At 48.8% G+C, this 16,658-nt stretch overlaps 1 protein-coding gene across 4 annotated transcripts in view; it reads left to right on the top strand.

Moving 5' to 3' along the window:
* Positions 1 to 16,658, top strand: part of CCDC39 (coiled-coil domain containing 39) — a 187,398-nt gene that overhangs the window by 28,832 nt on the left and 141,908 nt on the right. For 2 of the 4 annotated variants that reach the window (XM_033958864.1, XM_033958861.1), the window contains exon 1: positions 5,055 to 5,235. The exons of 1 other annotated variant lie outside the window; for it this stretch is intronic. In XM_033958864.1, coding sequence (XP_033814755.1) covers positions 5,146 to 5,235 — 90 coding nt within the window. In that variant the 5' untranslated portion in view covers positions 5,055 to 5,145. Of the gene's footprint in view, positions 1 to 5,053; positions 5,236 to 16,658 lie in introns of those variants that run through there. One more of the 4 variants, XM_033958863.1, reaches the window with a different exon arrangement.

The raw sequence follows: 16,658 nt of genomic DNA, 5'->3' as shown, positions 1-16,658 counted from the left end.
TATGCATGTTAGGTGTGGCTACGTGTTAGGCGCCTTGTTACAGAATCGCTGCTCTTAAGCGTGCTTAAGCGCTCGCATAGCCAACTAACTTTTAGTTGTGCCTAGAGCTGGCCTATTTATTGGGCGCCTCCAAAATAGGTGCAGCTCAGCGCGATTCACTAAACAGCAGCCAATTGTACTTGAATTGCGCTGAACGGTGCATATATCAGCGCCAAACTTTGGGCGCTTCTTATAGAATTTGCCCCAATATTCCTATAGCACTCTGAAAAATAGCACAATAAATTGACCAAACCAAAAGCAAGGTTGAGGTACTATTTTATAACAAATAAATAAAATAGACAAAGCTACTCATATAATAAATCCAAAAATAAATTGCTTTTTATTGGACTACTATAATTTCGGAAAACTGGCTACAGAATTTTCTAATGTTTTCCACATTAACCTATCCTTTTACAAAACTGCACAAGAGGTTTTTAGCGCCAGACTGCGCGCTGAATGCTCTGTGCAGCTCCAACGCTCAAAGGAACTCTATGACCTTCGGGATTTCTTATTTCCTGTTCTTACTTTATAGGTTATATTTCCTAAGAATTCTGAAAAACATTTTAGAACCACTCCATATATGCCTAACAGAGAATGACACGGTGGTTGTTACTTGCGGCTAGCTGAGGGTAACCCGCCAAAACGGGGAGAGAAAAATTAGTGGTCGCTGCGGGGACGGGGACAAGGCCATTCACCGCCCCGTGGAGCGGTGAATGGTCTTGTCTCCGCAGTGAAGCCAGCACAGATCGTGCGGTCCAGCATCCCCACCCGATCGCCGCATCCCACGTCCTGCCATCTCCCTCCCTCTACCTCACCTTAGGTGCCGAATTCAACTTTAATTCTTCTTCTCCCATCCACACGCTTTCAATAAGCTGAGCATGCGTGGCTGCTTGAATTGTTGAATCTTCTCCTCTGATGCAACTGGAAACAGGAAGCTGGGTCAGAGGAGAAGATTCAACAGCTCAAGCAGCTGCATGCATGGCTTATCGAAAGCGTGTGGCTGGGAGAAGAAGAATTAGTCGGACTCAGCACCTAAGGTGAGGTGGAGGGAGGGAAGATGGCAGGATGCGGCGATCGGGTGGAGGGGGCTTCTGAACCACACAATCCATGATCGCACATGTTCCCTCACGCTAGGAAGGAGGGAGTGGACAGTAGTCACGGGGACAGAGCGGGCATAGTGGTCGCGGGGACAATGGTTACGAGGATGGGGCGGGGACAGAGATAGTGGTCGCGGGGACAGGGCAAATTTTTTGCCCCGTGTCATTCTCTAATACCTAATTCACTCAACTTTAGAAGAAGTAGAATGTGGTCCATTGTGTCAAAAGTAGCCGATATGTCAAACTGTATCAACACAGATTGTTTATTTTCATAAAGATGGAACGGTCTATAAATCTAAGGTTTAGTTTACCCTTGCAGAGATACGATTTTGCCTTTGGATGTTAGTTCACGTAGTAAGGATTCTGTACTATGCAACTTTCCGAAACAGTGTTGTGAGCTGTGGAAACCATTAGCCCGGTTAAGGAAGTCCGATAGTTGTACATTAACACAGAGTTCTAATAGTTTTGCAGGCCACGGTATTCCAACTCCAGCCTCTCATCCACCCTTGCCTCCAAAATGACTACTCTGGGAAGTATTATACAGAAACTGGAGTTCCTCTATAGAAATTATGAAGTCAGTTTGGTACCCAAGTTTCAAAACTCACAAACAGCACTGGAATGATCTTCCTAGCAGGCAGAGTTACTGCTCATAACAAAGGCTCCAACCAGGCTCCTTCTTTAACTAGGAGAGTGTATGTGATACTGAGAAAATTAAGACAAATTTGTCACTGCTTTGATAGAGAACACTTTCGGCTACTGGTTCAATCACTTATATTGTCTCAACTAGATTACTGTAATGATCTTTATGTAAGTTATACAGAGGTCCTTTTACTAAGGCGTGCTAGCCATTTTAGCGCGTGCTAAATATTAGCGTGCGCTAAACGCTAACACATCCATTATAGTCTATGGACACGTTAACATTTAGTGTGTGCTAAAACGGCTATCATGCCTTAGTAAAAGGACCCCACAGTAAATATATGCAAAACATTGCAGATCATAGTTATCAATTGTTATTTTAAGAAAGTTCCACCATTTTGCCATCAAATATGGAAAAGATATACTGTAGAGTGTATTGTTTTATATGTTCTTATGATTCAGAAATCTTAAGCTCAGATGATTGCTAATCAAGCTGTAGCTCTTAACAGATGGTAGTTCTTCTATCATAGAGACCAGCATTTCTCCATGGAAGATCAAGAAAACCAATATTACATAATTTTAAAATACTCCTTGCTTCAAAAGGAAGACAGTGTAATCTGAGATATGTTTCAGGACTCAGCTGGACAGCAAAATAAGGTACAGAAATAAGAATCAAGGCAGGATTGATATATATACGAAGGATGTTCAAAAAGTATGAGACCTTTATTCATTAAAAAATGCTCATATTCAGATACAATGATCTCATATTAATCTCCTTCAAAGTAGTCCCCTTGGGCTAGCACACACTTCTTCCAACGGTTCTGCCACTGTAGGAAACAGCACTGGAACGCCTCTTTTGAGATTGCTTGCAACTGGTCCGTTGCATTGTGCATGTCTTCTCTTGACTAAAATCTGATCCCTTTCAGGGGCATTTTCAGCTTGGGGAAAAGCAAGAAGTCACACGGAGCCATGTCAGGAGAGTAAGGAGCCTGAGGAATTACAGATGTGTTATGTTTGGCCAGGAAACTCCGTATCAAATGTGAAGAATGGGCAGGTTCGTTAGCAGCTATGGAACAAACTTCGCTGAAATTCTCCTGAAGCCCAAATCCTCAGTCAAAATGGAATAAATGGATCCAACGCTGATTTTGCCTCATCTGCAAGTTCTTTGATCGTGATTTGACAATCCTTCATCACCAGGGTTCTCACTTGGTCAATGACAATCTCATTTCTGGATGCTGAGGGCCTACCAGAATGTGCTTCACTCTCCACTGATGTGCAGCCATCTCTGAAGCAGTTGTACCACTCCTTTATCTGTGTGGTGCACATTGCTTCATCCCCGAAGGCCTGTTGAACCTTGCGGATCATTTCCACTTAGGAATCGCCAAGCTTTACACAAAATTTAATGCAATAGTGTTGTTCAACTTTTTCTGTCATTTTGTCATAAAAGAAAATCCAACGGTGCTCACTTACACTTCCTTACTCATCGGCAGTCTGCCGGCAACCGACAGCTTCTGTAGGTGGGAAAAAATTCAAGCATGCGCATTAGGGTCGCTTACATACATGCACCAAACCACGCCTCCCTAGCTTTATTTGTTTACGCAAGAAAAATTAAGGTGTGATACTTTTGAACAGCCCTCGTTTATATTTCATCCATTTAAAACACACATTGCATCCATTTAAAACACATTACATAACATAACTTTATTCTTCTATAACGCCACAATCATACGACTTCTAGACAGTTTACACTGAAGAGAACTGGCTTATCTCTCTTTCAAATTTCACAAAAAAATAATTCTAGCAACACATACAAGAAAACACTTAATACAGAAAAAAGGAATAAAATACCTGATACAATGATTATAACTAGCATACTAGGAAAAGTCCTTAGTTTCAAACTATAAAGCCTTTACTGCTCAGTCTCTTAAAACTGTTGCAATCCTGATGACAAACGAGTTTACAAGGTGATGATGAGACAGTCCTGATGCTATAAACCAAGGGTGCCCAAAAGGTTGATCGCAATCGACCAGTAGATTGTGAAGGCAACGCGAGTCGATCGTGGAGCCCATCCCGGGCTCTGTGATCGACACGCGTTGCCTTCTGTTCTACCTGCTTCCCAACCCCATAATGAGGACGCTGAAGCGCCAGGCTGCCCTGACTCTCCTGCCCTTCCTCTCTGTGCAAGCCCTTGGTTTTAACTCACAGGCTTAAAGCGGGTTAAAACCATGGGCTTGGGAAGAAAAAAAAAAGCAAAAATTAAAATCTCCTGCTCTGCTGGGCACGGAGGGCCAGCACATGCGCAGGCCATCTACAGATGGTCTGCACATGCTCAAGGATCGCTGTTCAGCGATCCAATTCAGTCGGTTGGGGGCGTGATTCCGATCACCCTCATTTGCATGAGGTCGATTCGTGAATCAGCCCCCTGGACATGGATCGGATCTGATCCATGCCTTTAGTGAATCTAGCCCTGTGTCCTTCCCATGTCTCTGTCTCTCACTCATCCTACCCCTTTTTGTCCCTTTAACTCCTGTAAAACTATCACTGAAATGCTTTGATGTTCCACTTACTGTACATATACTGACAGTTGTCAACATTTGCCTATTTCTGATCTAAGGAAGAAGCTAATCAGAAACCTCTTCAGTGCATTCCCTGGTTTTAAATTCATCTCTCTCACCACAGTATACACAATATAGGGATGTACTTCTTTTATGTTTGGAATCACTTTAACAGTCAAAAATGCAGGATTTTCAGAAATGTGCAAAATTCTTAGCAACATTTTATTGGCCTCTTCCACTCCATCTACACTGTTCTGTTTTTGGGGTTTTTTTTTCCTTGATGTGCTCTTTTTTTCTGAATTTTCCAGTTTACTCTTTCCTTTGCCACCTCCTCGGCCACCAACCCTCCGGTATCCTAGCACTGATTTGGTCTGGCAGCCATTCACCATTTTTTTCCCCAGACGCTCGTCTTTCAGCTTGTTTCCTGTAAAGCTAATTTCTTGTCGTTCGGGGCAGTCAGCCAGTTCCGCATGAATTTCACCGAGTCTCTTTATTAGACATATCCAAGCTCTGAAAAACAAAGTTGTAATGCTACAACGCATCAATATTCCCAACCACGCTGAACGGGTAAAATTTACCGGTGTGTAACTTAGAGAATGACACGGCGGCTGTTCCCGCCGAAAAGGGCAATGTGCGCTGCGGTTTCAGCGCGCGGCCAGGCTCCAGAGGTCGCGCAGGCGCAGCCGGCACGGGCGCTCCGTAGACGTCAACGACGTCGTCCTCGGCGTAAAACTTTGCTCCAACAGCCGTCGTCCTCGCAGAGGTAACCAGGGCGGTTGCTAGGGCCGCTGGAACAACCCCCCGCCATTATCTTCACCATGAGTGACTCTATCCTGGTGGAGCTAGAATGGGACGATGGATTCGCTATCCCCGTGGCCAACGCGGAAAATAAAGTGTTGGAAGATGAAGTGAGTAGAAGGGGCGCGAGGGGTAGCCCCCCCCTCCCTTGCTCGGTTTACTTCTAGTAAATTGGGGAGGGTTTGTTGTTGGGGGGGGGGGGGAGGAGGAAGAAACCGTGACTGAACTTCCACTAGGCTTCAGCCCTTTGGAAAACCTAGCTCCAAGAGGGGTAAAAGACGGATCCCCCGGATCCTCCCTTGTCTTTTACTCGGATCCGTTCAGATGTAAAAATAATAATGACTTTATTTTTCTATACCGCAATATCACAAATAGTCCAGAGCGATTTACAATAAAAAGAGACTGCATACAGACAGGCAGAAGGCAATTTAGAGATAGATCAACAAGAATATGAAATTATACAAATTTATCAAAGATAAAGGAGACGTACATAGATGGATCAGAAACTGTTTGGTGGGTAGGAGTGAAGGGCCACTACTCGGACTGGAGGAGGGTCACGAGTGGGGTCCCGCAGGCCTCGGTGCTCAGGCCGCTGCTATTTAATATATTTATAAATGATCTAGAAACAGGGACGAAATGTGAGATAATAAAATTCGCAGACGACACCAAACTATTTAGTGGAGCTCAGACTAAGGAGGACTGCGAAGAATTACAAAGGGACTTGAACAAACCTAGGGGAATGGGTGACGAGATGGCAGATGAAGTTCAACGTTGAGAAATGTAAAGTACTACATGTGGGAAGCAGAAACCCGAGGTACAGCTATACGATGGGAGGGATGTTATTGAAGGAGAGTACCCAAGAAAGGGACTTGGGGGTAATGTTGGACATGACAATGAAGCCGACGGCACAGTGCGCAGCGGCCGCTAAGAGAGCGAACAGAATGCTAGGTATAATCAAGAAAGGGTATTACTACCAGAACGAAATAAGTTATCCTGCCGTTGTATCGGGTGATGGTGCATCCGCATCTGGAGTACTGCGTCCAATATTAGTTGCCGTATCTAAAGAAAGATATGGCACTACTCGAGAGGGTTCAGAGGAGAGCGACAAATCTGATAAAAGGTATGGATAACCTTTCATATGCTGAGAGATTGGAGAAACTGGGACTCTTTTCCCTGGAGAAGAGGAGACTTATATGATAGAGATCTACAAGATCATGGAGAGAATGGAGAGGGACAGATTCTTCAAACTTTTGAAAAATAAAAGAACAAGAGGGCATTCGGAAAAGTTGAAAGGGGACAGATTCAAAACGAATCCTGGGAAGTTCTTCTTTACCTAACGTGTGGTGGACACCTGAAATGCGCTTCCAGAGGGCGTGATAGGGCAGAGTACGGTACGGGGGTTTAAGAAAGGATTGGACAATTTCCTGTTGGAAAAGGGAATAGAAGGATATAGATAGAGGATTACTATACAGGTCCTGGACCTGATGGGCCTCCACATGAGTGGACTGCTGGGCACGATGGACCTCAGGTCTGACCCAGCGGAGGCATTGCTTATGTTCTTATAAGTTTGAACTGTTTTTCTAAAGGTTTGGTTAAAAAAAAACCACATTTAAGATAAACTCATTTAGGCATTTATTCCATTTGCCAGCTTGAAATAATGTCTTATCTAGGAACCTGATACAACCTTTCAAAGATGGAAAGGAGAATGGATGGGCACCACGTGTACGACTGGTAAAACCAGCAAAATCAAAGCGGTATAAGAGATAGATTGGAGCTGAACCTGTTAAAGTTTTGAAACAAAGGCAAGCAAACTTAAAAACAACCCTGGCTTCCACAGGTAGCCAATGCAATTTTAGGACTGTAACCTCCTACTTCTAAACAATAAGCAAGGGATCTCTCTTTTAGAATCTGCAATGTACTAAGTTATCAGGAAACAGGATATTACCAATCACTGTAGCTGGAGTGCAGTTATGCGATTGATTACCTGATTTAGTAGTCAATGTAGTGCTAGTTATCCCAGGACAAGCAGGCATGATATTCTCACATGTGGGTGACGTCATCTACGGAGCCCCAGCGCGGACAGCTTTTCAAGCAAACTTGATTGAAGTTTCAAGTTTGCTATGCTGCACCACGCATGTGCATGCCTTCTTGCCCACTAGAGGGCGCATCCCCACCTCGTGGTCCTCGGTTCAGTTTTTTCCGCGGAGCCAGAAGCCCTGTGGAATTTGTGCTCTCTACTTTTTGCCTTCTGACACCGCGGCTGAGTGTTTTTTTTCTCGGTCGCTGTGCTTGATTTGTTTTTTTCTTTGTTCGTGTGTTAAGTTATCGTCGAAAAAAAAAAAAAAAAAAAGTCTTTTCGTTCGGCTCCGGGGGCTCCCGGTAGCCGCGGCCGCGGGACCTCGTTCGTTCCCGGCCGTTTTTTGAGTTCATGTCCCGTCCCTTGACGGGCTTTAAAAAGTGCACCCGGTGCGATCGGTTGCTTTCGATCACCGATCCCTACCGGTGGTGCTTGCTTTGTCTGGGTCCTGAGCACCCGACCGACTCCTGCACTCGGTGCTCTACTTTTCAGCCGAGAGCTCTCCGCCGCCGTCACGCTCGAATGGCGGAGCTCTTTGCTGTGGACCCTGCGGCGGGGAAGGCCTTGACGTCGGCCCCGGCCTTGACCTCGGCCTCGACTCCCTCGACCTCGCCGCGACAGCCCGCTTCGTCGAAGCCTGCGTCCTCGACCCCGAAGTCGACGGTGGGTAAGTCCTCACTTCCTTCTTCTGTTCCAGCCTCGAAGAAGCCATCCTCGGGCTCATCGACGGGGGTGGGTGGGTCGTCCTCGGCCCCGCCCCGAGCGTCGAAGTCGGATGCCCCGCGGGAATACTCGAGACCGAGGTCGCCCTTGAGGGAGCACCCGCCGGCCCCGGATCTACCGGCTATGATGGGGGTTCCCGTTTTTCAGGACTTACTCCGTGCACTCATTGCCTCGGAGCTGTCCGGTGCCCTCGCGCACCTACAGCCGGCTTCGGCCTCGTCTGCCCCAGCTTCGGCAGCCTCGGTCTCGGTACCTTCGACTTCGGCCCCCGGGGTGGCTTCGGCCTCAACCCCGACCTTGCCCTCGACCTCGGTTGACCAGCCTGAGCGGAGCGTGCGGCCTCGGGACAAGGTGCAAAGGGTTCGGAGGATCTCTTCCTCTTCTTCCTTGTCGAGGTCCTCCCGGGGCTCCTCGCCCTCGGGCGAAGCATCGGCCGAGGAAGCCCAAACGTCTTCGGGGCTCTCCTCGACGACGCGGTCGCTCCTCGCCGATCGGGGCTGAGACCCTGCGTGTCTCGGAGCTCCGCCTCGATAACCCGAGGCTTTTCCGTTCCTCCGAGGTAGAGTTATCGAGGGACTCCTCGCCGAGATGGAAGGGGCATGCCTCGGTGCCTCATACCCCGGGGACTTCCCGCACCGAAACCTCAGGCGCAAGGGGCGTCTAAACCGGCTCCGTCTTTTTGACGTGATGAGCGGATGGGGGCGGGCCCCCTCCGCACTGTTGACGGACCCCCTTCTCATCGGGGGCCGCTTGCAGGCCTTTCACCCGGCCTGGGCCAGGATCACGTCGGACGCTTGGGTGCTCCGGATCATCTCCGAGGGTTACTCGCTAAACTTCTCAGCCACGCCGCCGGAACATCCGCCGGGGGCTTCTCTTTGCTGTCGAGCCTGGCTTCCTCTTCTCCTTTCGGAAGCCAGGTCCTTGTTGAGCCTTCGGGCGGTGGAGCCGGTGCCCCCGAACCAAAGGGGACGAGGGTTTTACTCCCGTTACTTTTTGGTCCCGAAGAAGACAGGGGACTTACGCCCCATTCTGGACCTCCGGAGGCTCAACAAGTTCCTTGTCCGGGAGAAGTTCCGTATGTTATCCCTTCCAGTCCTGTACCCTCTGTTAGAATCGGGGGACTGGATGTGCTCCCTGGACCTGAAGGAAACATATACTCATGTTCCGGTGCATCCCGCCTTCCGCAAGTTCCTCAGGTTCCAGGTGGGGGAGTTGCACCTCCAATATCGGGTCCTCCCCTTTGGGCTGGCTTCGTCCCCTCGAGTCTTCACGAAGTGTATGGTGGTGGTCGCGGCAGCCCTGAGATCTCGGGGGCTGCAGGTCTTTCCCTACCTGGACGATTGGCTGATCAAGGCGTCCTCCAAGGAAGGGGTTATTTCAGCGACCCGACAGACTATCATCTTCCTTCAACGTCTGGGGTTCGAAGTGAACTTCCCCAAGTCTCAGTTGTGCCCGGCTCAATCCCTTCAGTTTATCGGGGCCGTGCTGGACACGGTTCGCCTCCGTTCGTTCCTCCCCCCGCCACGGTCGGAGGCCCTGCTTCGATTGAGTCGCCAGGTTTCGCTGCTGCCCTCAGTTTCGGCGCAGCGCCTGATGGTTCTGCTCGGCCACATGGCGTCGACGGTCCATGTCACTCCGTTCGCCCGTTTGCACCTGAGGCTTCCTCAGTGGACCTTGGCCTCCCAGTGGCGTCAGGATCGGGACCCAGTCTCCTCCCCTATAACAGTGACTCCTTCCTTGAGACGCTCGCTCCGTTAGTGGACCAACTCTTCCAATCTTTCCGGGGGTTTGCTCTTTCTCGTTCCTCCGCATCGCAAGGTCCTGACCACGGACTCCTCGGAGTACGCGTGGGGGGCTCCTCTAGACGGTCTGCGGACTCAAGGTCTATGGTCGGCAGAGGACCGGCGTTGTCACATCAATGTTTTGGAGCTTCGTGCCATTTTTCTGGCTGCCCGAGCGTTCTGCCACCTGCTGCACGATCAAGTAGTCCTCGTGCAGACGGACAACCAGGTGGCAATGTATTATGTAAACAAGCAAGGGGGAACGGACTCTTGGTCCCTATGCCGGGAAGCATTGCGCCTTTGGGAATGGGCGGTCTCCCAGAACATCTTCCTTCGTGCGGTTTACATTCAGGGAGAGAGGAACTGTCTGGCAGACAAACTCAGTCGTCTCCTCCAGCCGCACGAGTGGTCGCTAAACTCCTGAGTTCTGCACGAGGTTTTCGAACGCTGGGGGACTCCTCAGGTGGATTTGTTTGCCTCCCCGGAGACTCACAAGCTGCCCCTCTATTGTTCTCGGATTTACTCCCTGGACCGTCTCGAAGCCGATGCCTTTCTTCTAGACTGGGGAGGGAGATTCCTGTATGCGTTTCCTCCTTTTCCGCTGATCTTGAGAACGTTGGTACATCTCAAATCGACCAGAGCCACTATGATTCTCATTGCGCCTCGTTGGCCTCAGCAGCACTGGTTCTCCCTGCTCCTTCAACTCAGTGTCAGGGAGCCTCTGCTTCTGCCAGTTTTTCCCTCTCTGCTGTCTCAGAGTCGGGGTTCGCTGTTGCATCCCAATCTTCAGTCCTTACATCTGATGGCTTGGTTCCTTTCCCCTTGACTTTGGTTCCTGTTTCTCAGTCTGTGAGGGAAGTTTTGGAAGCCTCGCGCAAGGTCTCGACTAGGCTTTGTTATTCCCAGAAGTGGACCAGATTTTCATCCTGGTGTTCCTCGAACCATCTGGATCCGAGTTCGGTTCCGGTGTCTTCGGTTCTGGAATATTTGTTGCATTTGTCCAAATCTGGGCTGAAAACGACTTCCATTCGGGTGCATCTCAGTGCTATTGCTGCTTTCCATCGGCATCTCGAGGGTCGGTCTCTCTCTCTTCATCCTCTGGTAACTCGTATCATGAGGGGTCTCGTGAATGTTCATCCTCCTCTGAAACCTCCTCCGGTAGTTTGGGATCTTAATGTGGTCTTGGCTCAGCTGATGAAGCCTCCTTTTGAGCCTATTGACAAATCTCATAGAAACATAGAAACATAGAAATAGACGGCAGATAAGGGCCCACGGCCCATCTAGTCTGCCCACCTTAATGTCCCTCCCCTACCTTTGCCCTGTGAATAGATCCCATGTGCCGATCCCATTTGGCCTTAAAATCAGGCACGCTGCTGGCCTCAATCACCTGTAGTGGAAGACTATTCCAGCGATCAACCACTCTTTCAGTGAAAAAGAATTTCCTGGTGTCACCTCGTAGTTTCCCGCCCCTGATTTTCAACGGATGCCCTCTTGTTGTCGTGGGACCCTTGAAAAAGAAGATATCTTCCTCCGCCTCGATGCGACCCGTGAGATACTTGAACGTCTCGATCATGTCCCCCCTCTCTCTGCGCTCCTCGAGCGAGTATAGCTGTAATTTGTCAAGCCGTTTTTCGTATGGTAGATCCTTGAGTCCCGAGACCATCCGGGTGGCCATTCTTTGCACCGACTCCAGTCTCAGCACATCCTTGCGATAATGCGGCCTCCAGAATTGCACACAGTATTCCAGGTGGGGCCTCACCATGGATCTATACAATGGCATAATGACTTCCGCCTTACGACTGACGAAACCCCTTCGTATGCAGCCCATGATTTGTCTTGCCTTGGACGAAGCCTGCTCCACTTGATTGGCAGACTTCATGTCCTCACTGACGATTACCCCCAAGTCTCGTTCTGCTACCGTTTTTGCTAGGATCTCGCCATTAAGGGTATAAGACTTGCATGGATTCTGGCTGCCCAGGTGCATAACTTTGCATTTTTTGGCATTGAAGTTAGAAACATAGAAACATAGAAAGATGACGGCAGAAAAGGGCTACAGCCCATCAAGTCTGCCCACTCTACTGACCCACCCCATTAAGTCTGAGTGCATATGACTTAGTTCCTTAGCTCGACCTTCGTAGGGATCCCACGTGGATGTCCCATTTATTCTTAAAGTCGAGCACGCTGGTGGCCTTGATCACTTGCACCGGAAGTTTGTTCCAATGATCCACCACCCTTTCTGTGAAGAAATACTTCCTGGTGTCACTACTAAATTTCCCTCCTCTAAGTTTAAGCGGGTGCCCCCTTGTGACCGAGGGTCCCTTGGGAACGAATATGTCGTCTTCCAGCTCTACCCGACCTGTGACGTATTTAAATGTCTCAATCATGTCACCCCTTTCCCTGCGTTCCTCTAGAGTATAGAGCTGCAATTTGCCCAGTCTTTCTTCGTATGAGAGACCCTTGAGTCCGGAGACCATTCTAGTGGCCATCCGCTGGACCGACTCGGCTCGAAGCACATCTTTACGGTAATGTGGCCTCCAGAATTGCACACAGTACTCCAGATGAGGTCTCACCATGGCTCTGTACAGTGGCATTATGACTTCAGGTTTGCGGCTGACGAAGCTTCTCTTGATACATCCCATCATTTGCTTTGCCTTGGACGAGGCCTTCTCTACTTGTTTGGCAGCCTTCATGTCTGCACTGATGATTATTCCCAAGTCCCGTTCTTCTGAAGTCCTAGCTAGTGCTTCTCCATTCAAGGTGTATGTTCTGCATGGATTTCTGCTGCCGAGATGCATGACCTTACACTTCTTAGCGTTGAAGCCCAGCTGCCATGTCGAGGACCAGTTTTCCAACGTGATCAGATCCTGCGTCATATTGTCCTTGAGCTTGCTTTCACTTACTATGTTACACAGTTTGGCGTCGTCGGCGAACAGTGCTACTTTTCCCTGAAGCCCCCGGGTCAAGTCCCTTATGAATATGTTGAAAAGGGACGGTCCCAGTACTGATCCCTGCGGCACTCCGCTAGTCACCTCCGATGTCTCAGAGAGGGTGCCGTTGACCACCACCCTCTGAAGTCTTCCACTCAGCCAATCATTGACCCATGCAGTTAGTTTCTCACCCAACCCCATTGATTTCATCTTGTTTAATAGTCTACGGTGCGGGACACTGTCAAAAGCTTTACTGAAATCCAAGTACACTATGTCCAGAGACTCTCCCGAGTCTAGTTTTCCTGTCACCCAGTCAAAGAAGCTGATGAGATTGGATTGGCATGACCTGCCCCTAGTGAATCCATGTTGACAGGGATCCCTCAGATTTCCCTCATCCAATATCGTGTCTAATTTGCCTTTAAGTAGAGTTTCCATGAGTTTACACACTATTGATGTGAGACTTACTGGTCTGTAATTCGCAGCCTCCGCTCTGCAACCCTTTTTGTGCAGAGGAACAACATTGGCAGTTTTCCAGTCCAGGGGGACTCTCCCCGTACTTAGGGAGAGATTGAAGAGCATGGCTAACGGTTCCGCCAAAACATCGCATAGCTCTCTGAGCACTCTTGGATGCAAATTGTCCGGTCCCATGGCTTTGTTCACCTTGAGTCTCGACAGTTCTCTGTAAACATCATCTGGTGTGAAATCAAAATTCTGAAATGGGTCTTCCATGCTTTGCTTTGCTTCCAGCCGTGGCCCGTGTCCTGGTGCCTCGCATGTGAAGACTGAACAGAAGTAATCATTCAGCAGTTTGGCCTTATCGGAATCTGTTTCCACATAGTTCCCTTCTGGCGTTCTAAGGCGTACTACCCCGTTTGCGTTCTTTTTCCTGTCGCTAATGTACCTGAAGAAGGATTTGTTCCCTTTCTTAATGTTTTTCGCTAGAGTTTCTTCCATTCGAAGTTTGGCCTCCCTGACTGCTGTTTTGACCGCTGCAGACTTTGCCCTGTATACAATGTTTGCTTCTTTTTCCCCCGTGCATTTGTATACGAGAAATGCTCTTTTCTTCTCTTTGACGAGGTATGAGACCTCATCAGTGAACCATTGGGGTTTCTTTTTTCTTTGCTGTTTGGTTACCGATTTTATGTAGCATTGAGTTGCCTCATGAAGGGTCGATTTCAAGGTTGACCACATAGTTTCCACATTATCAGTTACTTCATGAACCTGCAGCGTCTGATGGACGAAATCTCCCATGCGTGCGAAGTCAGTGCCTCGGAAATTGAGTACTCTTGTTTTTGTTTGTGATCTAGGGAAGCCTTTCTTAAGGTTAAACCATACCATGTTATGGTCACTGGTGGCTAGCTTTTCTCCCACCGAGACCTCCGAGACGCTTTCCCCATTTGTAAGTACCAGGTCCAGGATGGCCTGGGCCCTAGTGGGCTCTAGTACCATTTGTTTGAGCCTTACTCCCTTCATGGACGTTAATATCCTCCTGCTATCACAAGTTGTCGCTGAGAGTGTGTTCCAGTCCACATCAGGCATGTTGAAGTCTCCTAGCAGAACGACGTCTCCCCGTAAGGTGATATTCTCAATGTCTTCAATTAATTCTGCGTCCTTGTCCTCCGATTGCCTTGGAGGTCTGTATACCACACCAAGATACAGGCATTTTTCTCTGCCTCTGGCCAGGTTTACCCAGATGGATTCCCCAGTGTACTTGACATCTGTGATCCTGGTTGTCTTGATGTTCTCTTTGATGTAAAGTGCTACCCCTCCTCCCAACTTACCCTCTCTGTCTTGTCGAAGCAGGTTGTATCCTGGTATAGTTATATCCCACCCATGAGGGTCTGTGAACCATGTTTCGGATATTGCTACTACGTCCAGGTCTGCATTAACCATTTCTGTTTCTAGTTCTAGAAATTTATTCCCTAGGCTGTGTGCGTTAACATACATAGCTCTCCACTCTTTCTGTTTACTAAGCTCTTGTAGTGAGCCATCCATTTGAATTAAAGTGTCACCTAGTGATTCTTTTGCAATAAGGGTACTTACCTTAGACTTAGTAGCGGAGTTTTGGTTCGCCCCATCAGGATTGTTACTTACTGCACTGGTGTAAAAGTGGGTACCCACCCCCGACTTACCTAGTTTAAAGCCCTTCGAAGTAGGCGGGCTAGCCTGTGTCCGAAGACATTCTTACCTCTGTTGGTCAGGTGGAGTCCATCTGGTCCCTGTAGTCCCTGTAGTGCCTCTCCGTGATTCAGGAATCCGAAGTTCATCTCCCGGCACCATCGTTGTAGCCACTCGTTCGTCTTCAGGATACGTTCGTCCCTGTCCCTTCCTTTGCCCCTAACAGGAAGAATAGAAGAGAATACTACCTGTGCTCCTGTCTGCTTTAGTTTCTTTCCCAGAGATCCGAAGTCTCTAGCTATGTCCTCCAGGGTGTTCCTAGCAGTGTCGTTCGTCCCGACGTGGATGAGCAGCATTGGGAAGTGGTCCTGGGGTCTGAGAAGTCTATCAAGACAGGTGGTCACATCTCGTATTCTGGCTCCGGGCAGACAGCAGACCTCCCTCGACTGCATATCCGGTCTGCATATTGGTCCCTCGGTGCCCCTCAACATGGAATCCCCAATGGCTATCACTCTACGCCTCTTTTGGGGGTGTCGATTCATTGTCCCTGGAGATGTGTGTTGATCCTGTTCCATGTCCACAACGGTAGTCTCTTCCTGCAAGACCTGAAATCTGTTCTTCAGGTTCAGATGCGGAGTCGATGTGGAGCTGCCCTGTTGAGAGAAAGAGTGAGAAGGTGAAGAGATTGTAAATGGGAAGGGGGGTCTCCTATGTTTACCTGTGGAGGAGGTCACTAACTGCCAGGAGTCAGTGTTTCCATCCATCTCCTGAACAACAACAGTTGTTTTCTTTATCGACGGCCCTGGTGTCATCATGGGAGATCCGTCACGATCCCTTTCTGTGATTTGGGATAGCTCCTGCACTATCCCATCGATATAGGCCTCATCCTCTCTAATGCCTCTCAGACGTTTCACCTCCTCCCTGAGGCTCCTTAGTTCCTGCATGATGTCATCATCCTGCTGGCCAACCTCCTCTGTCTGTGTAGAGGCCGTAATGTACTGCTGTGTGATGGGCTCCGTCTGCATGGAGATGTCTTTTCCCGATGCTTTGGTCTCCTCTGTCTGCGCATAGGTTGAGTTGCCATGTCCTAGACCATCGCTCCAGTAGGAGTAGGTCGTGCATCATGTTGTCGGGCACTGAATCTTCGTCTGTTGTGCATTTGCCCACTACATTACTAAGTTTGGCGTCATCGGCGAATAATGTTATTTTACTTCGAAGCCCTTCTGCCAAGTCTCTTATAAAGATGTTGAATAGGATTGGGCCCAAGACTGAGCCCTGTGGTACTCCACTAATCACCTCCGTCATTTTGGAGGGGGTGCCGTTCACTACCACCCTTTGGAGCCTACCTCCAAGCCAGCTCCCAACCCATTTCGTCAATGTGTTACCTAATCCTATAGAACTCATCTTGCTCAGTAACCTGCGGTGTGGTACGCTATCGAATGCTTTGCTAAAGTCCAGGTACACGATGTCCAGGGACTCCCCAATATCCAGCTTCCCCGTTACCCAGTCAAAGAAGCTGATCAGGTTGGATTGGCAGGATCTCCCCTTAGTAAATCCATGTTGTCGGGGATCCCGTAGATTCTCCTCATCCAGGATCTTATCTAATTGGTGTTTGATTAGAGTTTCCATTAGTTTGCTCACTATCGATGTTAGACTCACTGGTCTGTAGTTTGCTGTCTCCATCTTTGAGCCTTTCTTGTGGAGTGGAATGACGTTAGCCGTCCTCCAGTCCAACGGGACGCTGCCTGTACTAAGGGAGAGGTTGAAGAGCGCGGACAGTGGCTCCGCCAAGACATCACTCAGCTCCCTAAACACCCTGGGGTGTAGGTTGTCCGGCCCCATTGCTTTGTTAACCTTGAGCTTTGACAGCTCACCGTAGACACTGCTGGGCGTAAACTCAAAGTTAC

The sequence above is a fragment of the Geotrypetes seraphini genome, chromosome 9 (genome assembly GCF_902459505.1).
Source record: "Geotrypetes seraphini chromosome 9, aGeoSer1.1, whole genome shotgun sequence".
In the NCBI taxonomy this organism is placed as follows: domain Eukaryota; kingdom Metazoa; phylum Chordata; class Amphibia; order Gymnophiona; family Dermophiidae; genus Geotrypetes; species Geotrypetes seraphini.
The sequence above is the reverse complement of the archived record's forward strand: the minus strand, read 5'-3'. Positions and strand labels throughout refer to the sequence as shown.